The 8,212-nt window shown below is 28.6% G+C and overlaps 1 protein-coding gene across 2 annotated transcripts in view; it reads left to right on the top strand.

Annotated features, from left to right (window-relative positions):
- Window positions 1-445: 445 nt before the first annotated feature.
- Window positions 446-8,212, top strand: part of LOC100643842 (sphingosine kinase 2) — a 23,258-nt gene continuing 15,491 nt past the window's right edge. For both annotated transcript variants that reach the window (XM_012314886.3, XM_012314881.3), the window contains exon 1: window positions 446-1,536. In XM_012314886.3, coding sequence (XP_012170276.2) covers window positions 981-1,536 — 556 coding nt within the window. In that variant the 5' untranslated portion in view covers window positions 446-980. The remainder of the gene's footprint in view (window positions 1,537-8,212) is intronic.

The following is an 8,212-nucleotide window of genomic DNA, read 5'->3' as shown; positions in this document are numbered from 1 at the left end:
CCGGTATTTGGAAATTTTATGTAATATATATATTATAATAAAACTTTTTGATTGAATATATATATATATATATATTCTGTAAAAATACCAGGTTATGTACATCTAAAATGAATTATTATATAAACTTTTTTTAAGTATACTACAAAACAAGAAACAATTCTTACATTGTACGGTCCTGAACAGGGCCCTGGTTCCTTATCTACCCTAATAGGTTTCAAATTTCTATTTTGATTGCTGGAACATGTAAATTTAACGTTTAGTAGAGTTTACGATTATTTTTATGACTTCGTCAATTCGTTTTTACCAACTGTACAAAACCTCGCCGTCATATTAAATATACATATGTAGTTTCCTTGCACAGGAAACATGTTGGTGAATTGCAATTTACCAACACAAGGTAGCGCTGGGGTGCTCCTGCAATCGGTCCGTCAAGTTTCAAGTTTTACATAAACAGTATATGCCGTGACTTCGGTGTGTTCGAAGCAGTTTGATGTTCGAATGCGCGCAAGTACAGAAGAAGCCGAGATAATGGTGAGATAATTTCTTTTAATCGAAATGCAGAGTAGTACATTCTTTTGATTAATCGTACATGGTTCGGAAAAAAACTTGACTATGTTATGTGGTCGTGATTTAAATACCGTCCTTCCGTAAAATGGATTCTTTAATAAGAGATAATGTTATGAGTGTATTACTCGGGAAACTGCACGTGCTTCATTAAATTCGCAACACAACAGTTCAAGTAATTAAATGATGAAAAAATGTCTGAGAGAATGAAAGAATCTAGCAAGAGAAATTAACTCGTTAAGTGAATTGGAAACTCTTACTTAAATGGAATGGTACAAAGCAACAATTCTTTACCGTGGCAATAAAGGAAACTTTATCAAGATAGGAAAGAGATGTCTGTTTATCACGTGCCTTAATTACCACGATAATGATCTTCTTATGGTATGATTATCAATGTGATTGGCGTATCTTACTGAATGACAGACAATCATCAGTGTGTCATGGAGGACGGTGGTCAAGTGCATTCTAACACTCTTCTTGAGGAAACATTTTATGTTACGTCGAAGAAAAACACTTACTACAAGGTGAGACTAACAGAAAAGGGTCTCAGCTTAGAGAAAGACAATAATGGTGCGACGAAGGTTGAAACGATCGTTCTAAACGACATAATAGGGTGCAGATGTATGCGTTCGAAACGCAAAAGCGCGGGAAGCTGTGTTTGTGGACCAGGTACCTCGAGATCTCAATTTAAGCTGGTCGAGTCTGTGGAAGCATATCAATCCTACGATGAGTTTGACACTTCGGCCTATCTTTATATTTATGCGTACACGCTGAAGAAGGCACGTATGAAAGGTATCAAGAGACGAGAAAGGACCACGATTACGCTACGATTCCGCAGCTTTGACAAATACGAAGATAATCTACGAGAGGCCAGCAGGTGGCGATTAGCTATAAAATGTCTCATTGTTGGCTTGCCTGTGCCTAAAAGTTTTATGAGCCCCAGTCACGAGAATCTGGAATCGTTGATTAGCGGTGAGTTCAATCTCTTTTTCGTTTTCTTTTTCTTCTTCATCGTACCAAGACATTCACATAGCAATAATTCGATAAATTATGTTTCTTTTCCCACCCTTCCAACGAAAACGTTTAAGGTAGGATCATGTTAGATAATCAATGCTAGAAATTACGAAATAATAAAACGTGAAAAATCTTCATTAAAATTCCTTCTACATATTTACGCTAATGAACTTACCCATTATGGATGAATCTAGGTATTAATGATTGAATGTTAATTTCAATAACATGATTGTATCTTATAGAGATGAAAATAGTTAATAAATCAGGAATGGCATTATATCATGGGATGAAAGGTAATTTAATATAAAATATCGTTTATTAATGGTAATTAACATTTGTAAATATAATCAACTATTTCGCAAATATAGTTTAAATTATAGTAGGTACATTGTTATATATATGATCATCTCAAATGCTTTCTATTATATATCTAATATATGCAGGCCAAACGCCAATGTTTCTTTTCTTGAGTAGGTCTAGATTCTAGATAATGTGTATTAGAATAACTGTACTTTCATTTGCAGCAAATGCTTTTTCTTCTGCACATCATTTTTAACATTTATTTTTTTTTCCTTTTTAAATAAATTATTGTTTATTGTTTATAGAAATATATTCGTTTGAATAATGATAGTTAAATTTTTTAATAATCGATTACATAGAATTCTACTTAATGTTCCAGTAAAGCGATATCGAAACGGAGGAAGTTGTATGTTGTCGTTATATGAGTACATTTTTACAATGATTAATATATCAATTTCAACAAAAATGAATGAAGTGAAATTCCACAAAAATGATTGTATGAATAAAAGAATCCCAGATACGAAGTTAGATTATACGCACGTCATTCTACGCATAATCTCCTTAATTATATCTAAAGGAATATTAAATTACACATACACACACATACACACACAAAATAATTTACAAATTTTTAATGCGCACGGTATTAGTCATTTGCAATATTATACGAACGAATTTCCACGTACATTCATTTCAAATAAACGATACAATAATTTTCTATATCTCGATTCATAACTATTGCAACTTATTTAATTTCTAAATTTGAAAAAATTTATTCATTTAAAATTTATTCATAAAATTAAACATTGGAAGAGATTTAGATTCATATCGCCTTTAATTACTTCGTTCATTTAAAATACATTTATTCACCACATTTATAAATATTGCAATCATATGGAAATCAAAGATTCATACGCACACATATTTTTCAATGTTTGCTTTTATTTATGAATCGTAGGTACGTTCGTTCCAATATTTTTTGTACTTACATTTTCTCTGGAAACATAAAAGATGCGCTAGAACTATTAAATACATTACTAAAAAAATGTTTGCATCAAAGACGACTTTTTTGCTTTAATTGGATTTAAAACAATTTAAATGTGTAAACTCCAAAGTTTTAAATCAGTATCTTGAAAGAAACACTTATGTACTGTAAAATTCAGTACAGATCAATGCTTAGAAAAGATACTGTGTTATTTCGTGGAAATAAAATGTTCTAGTTACTTTAAGCAATATACTTTAAAGCTTTTTAAATATTTTATTTAAAGTTGCAACGACTACCATATGGTCATCTTTAAAGTTGTATTTACATATTATTAGAATAAATATGTCTTATCTTATTAGTGTTAGAACACCAACAATTGAACATTTTTACAGATTTCGTGTTTCTCCACTTTCTGCTTCAAACTTTCGGAATATGTACCATGCTCTTTTTAAATTTCCGAAATATCGTACAGTTTCACCTTCTTAAATATCTGTTCCATTTTTTCTCCTTAACCTTGTTTTACACAATAGAACATCTGCAATTGGGCAAAAAAATCATTATTCGCCGTCTCTGAATCGTAATCATAATTCTTGCAGAATTTATGTTTCTTCTCGTCCTACTTCAAACTTTTCGAATATTGTTACCCTTCTGTATTTTCGAAATGTCTGCCAACATATTTCCATCAAAAGTTTTTCAATCTCCTTTAATGCGTCATGCTTACCTCTGGCTATTAAAAGTTTTCTGGACGTTAGGAATCGACAGAGCGAGGATTGTATTTCCGCATTTTATTCTTAAATAATATTTATCTTGACTGAAATATTATATTTTGTCATCCCATAAGTTATATATGCGTGTCGCTAAAATGCGTAAATCTCGGAATTATGGAAGTTCTAATCGAATCTGATTATGCCCATTTATAAATTAAAGGCAATAAATCGCGTCTATATTGGAAATTTATTATTAAAATTTCGAAATAGGAGAATTAAGCATTATCGTATTTCTTAAAAATAAAAATTTATATTTATCGTCGCAATGCACTTTTTGTACCATATTCTTTTCATCTCTTAAAAAGTAATTTTCAAATTATGATTTTCCATATTTTTGGTATAGACTAAAAATAATGATATGATAATAATAGGACTTGTTGATTTACTAATTACTCGTATGCTGTAATTACTACACTTCCCGTATACATGCTTGTCATTCAAGAACATTGCTAGTCATTGCATTTATTTGCAAGACAGTATAACAACATAGTAATAATAAGCGTGAATGATGTTTTTCAGGAACAGAACTTTAAACGAAGTAATATTGAATAAAGTCATTATGACTTCCCCGAAACTGAACTATCTTAGTTTGAGAACTAAACGAAGTTCAGCCTCGCATTTTTCCTCGTTTAATTCATCTTTGCTGTATGTTTCCACATAATTCTATGTATATATTGAATACATTATCCTTTTTGTATATTATTATACAGTAACGATAACTCAGTTATAGATATACATTTTTAGAATTCGTATTACTTGCTTGAATAAATAAGAAACTAGCTATTGCCAGCCTTCGGACACTTAAATTATTTCTCTTTTTGCTTTTCAATCGATTTTGTTCATACGTCAATCAGAATTGACGTATGAACTGTACTGTAAATCAGTACTGAAACGTACTGTAAATCAGAATTCTGAGAATTTGAATTAATCATGTTTTTCAGCTGCTGAAAATATTATGTGTTTAGTTTTGCAGAAAGCTAAATTATAACTTTAGTTTCTTTGTGGAGAATGATATATCATAATACCGAGAATGATACATTAATTAAATATCATTTTATTAAAATTGCAGTGGTCTGGCATACGTCATTGTAAATTAATAATTAACAACGTTACATAATTAAATCTTATACATCAACAAAATATTCCTATCATAATGCTTATGAAATCGCTTATGTCACAGATAATGTAACACGTTTCTCATAGTCGATATTCAAAACAATGATACTACTTATCTTGTAAACAGTATATGATCGTTTTATGATTATCCATTGAGTGTTGAAAATTCCAAATGTGAAAAATATGTTAGAAATGAAAAACTCATGTGTTCGTTAAATTTTCAAAAAGTCAATAAAATTTGTAATCATAATTTATTTTCGAAAAAGTTTTAATCTTTTGTCTTCATCCTTTTTCAATATTATTTTATTACTAATTTTACTACTAATTGAAAATCACTACATAAATACACAATACGTTGTTGAAATGTTATTCGATAAAAGTTATTCATTAGGTTCAAGTACCCCGTTTTTTATCAACTTTCACGTTCATAAATATTTTGTTCATTGAAAATTGATATCAGATTCCCTTGCTTGATAACTCGGCAGAGCTTCGTGAAATATTTTAATCTACCGTAATCGAATGTGATTCACTTTGAATTTTCACTTCACTGTGTGTATACAACGCATATGTTTCCACTTGAGAAGAAAAAGACGTACAAAGACACCTTTTTTATAGCACAGTCCGCATTGAAATTTAGTTGCACAAATTAAAGCGGTTCAGTATAATGTATGGAACACAAGAGAGTAGTCTTTTCACCACATATGTATGCAGTCTACCTTTTTAACAAGAGTTTCGAATAAATTATACTTTGTAATGATAAAATACACGATGATAGTAAATAATGAATATTCAGAATAGTAATAGTCAATAGTATCTAGTATTTCGATGTTTTATGAAATGTTATTTTGAATAATAATTAGTATTTACTGATAATTGCAGTACTGTTGCTATTGTTCGTTATTGGCTCGTTATTACAAACATTGCGTTGTGCCCTCATGCATAAAATGTTAATTTTCAATTGTATAACGCAATAAAAAGATCGTGTAATTATGTCTGGTATGATGCAATTCTGTAATAAGGATACATTTTTATGAACTCGAGGGGGAATTGAGTTTCCACGGAAAAATTCAAATGTAATTATTTAAATTTTGTTTATTATTTAATATTATTTTAAAGAAATATATGTAATATGTTACGAAATTATACGTTCAATAAAATTAGATATAAAATAGAAATTTATTAACCCACTACGAGATTATTACTATTTGGACATTCAAAGGTAACTGATTCCAAGATTTTGCTGCATCAATGCCAAGACTTTGTCTCTTTAATAACACCAACAACCTGTAGAATAGTGAGAATTGTGTGACTAATGAATCGGTTTCTTTATCGTCAGAAATATTTGATGATAATATTTTTGTATCTTTATCCTACTCGATGAAAAAGTTATCTTAGTAAGGAATTAGTTTAATTAAAATAAAGATGGTTTAATACATTAATAGCAGCAATATTTTTGATTTATATTCTGTTTATTTTGAATTCGCGTAGACAAATTGTATACTATAAGAAAATTAGGAGCTATAGGAAAAAGGATTAGAGATAAATACTTGCTATTAATCTTTCCGATTTTCAACAACAATAATAGCAAATAGTAATTAAATAACATACAATATTGTAAATTGTAAATTATATAAATAATTTTAGTACTAATATTGCTGTGAATAGTACTATCAGTGGTGTTAGTCTCAATGCTATTAATATACCAATACTATTGATAGTTTGATCAAATATTATTTATAATAGATACATGTATTGATTTTTTTTATTTGCAATTGTCTGTATCAGTATTATAATTTGTGATATAGCATACTTTTCTGTTGCATTATATGATTCTTCATTGTAAAGATTTTTTATTTATTTAAAGTCCTGTATTTAATTACTATTGATTATAATTCCTTAATTTGATATCTAGAAATTAATAATTGTAATAAGAAAAGTTGGTTAATGTCAATAATAATACTATCATAATTATAACAAGATCTAATATTTTAATGATAATATAAAACTGTTTATTTATAAACCTATGGTTAGTAAATTTTCAAGTCAAATTATATAGAATTAAAAATAAGGTTTAATTGGTATTTTTAATCACTGATATAAGCATAGATCAACATATATCTTTGATTAAAAAGTGATATCTATCAAAACTAATATCTCCAACATTAGCAAAGTTCATAAAAAAGAAAAGTCTTCCTTTTTTATAGTAAAATTACAAATCGTTTTATAATTTTCTTTTTACGTCATTTTGCGCAAAAACAGTACATAATAGCAATGCTAATTTAAGCATTACATGACGCATTAAACTTTAATACGATAAAAATGTTATCTATTTGACACTGATATTATCAATAGAGGAAAAGTTTTAATAAACTATGGAAATTTATTCGCATCGATATACATGTATTTTAGTTAAAAAAACAAATTAGCAAATCTAGAGAAGACAGACTTTTGCAGTAATCAAAATGTTATTGTGTGTTAGTAATATTTCATTTTATCGTTATTATGTTTACAAAAATGTATAATAACCAGAATCTTCTTTCTTTCTTTAATTATGATTATGAAATAATTCGTATTTTCGAATCGTGAATTTTTTAAACTAATATTTGCGAAGTAAAAAGAAAAACGAATTTTATTGCATAAAAAATATTTACGTCGGCCTCGCTGTTTATTACGATTAGATGCATAAGTATTAAAATGCCATCGTTGCTAAAAGTTTATCGCATTTATGTCCAAGACAAGAAAATTATCGCGCCAGTCGGACTCGGTCGAAGTTCGATATTTAGAATGATATACCGATAGCTTATTCCTTCTCAGACTGAATATTTTTTATTTTTCAATGTTTGTAAACATATGCACATGCTTGATGTATTGATGTTTGAATCTATTCATATTCATATTTAATATTATAAAATAGTGTAAAATATATATAGTGTAATATAAGTAAAAAGACTAAACTAAATCGCATAAAGTAAACAACCAAAAAACCAGCATATTTTTTTTATAGATGAATTATGATACTTGTACGACGCACAATAATGAAACAATTCACCGACTTGTAGATTCTGACCGAATGAGTGAAAAAGGTTAATTTTCATTGCAGCCTATTCACATCGTGTTTTTCCGTCTCTTTTCTCAAATAATACCCATGTATTTATTTGATATAGGGTGAATTTTCATGTTAATATCTTATTGAATATTCCGTCAGCGGTTAATTTGTAAACAAAAACGTTTAATGCTGCTTATGTAAGTACTACATACTACATACATACATATGTGTATATATTTATATATTGTTCGATGTTGCCTGTTACAAAGTATGTACATATCAAGTTGTAATCAATACAAAATCTCTGCTTGTCAATGGTTCACTGTATTGATACTATAATGTATATAGCATTACTATCTGCACTAATGAAATTTTTTCATTACAATATCTTTCAAAGTCTACTCGTTGATAGTATAATAT

Source organism: Bombus terrestris, chromosome 2, assembly GCF_910591885.1.
Source record: "Bombus terrestris chromosome 2, iyBomTerr1.2, whole genome shotgun sequence".
NCBI lineage: Eukaryota > Metazoa > Arthropoda > Insecta > Hymenoptera > Apidae > Bombus > Bombus terrestris.
The sequence above is the reverse complement of the archived record's forward strand: the minus strand, read 5'-3'. Positions and strand labels throughout refer to the sequence as shown.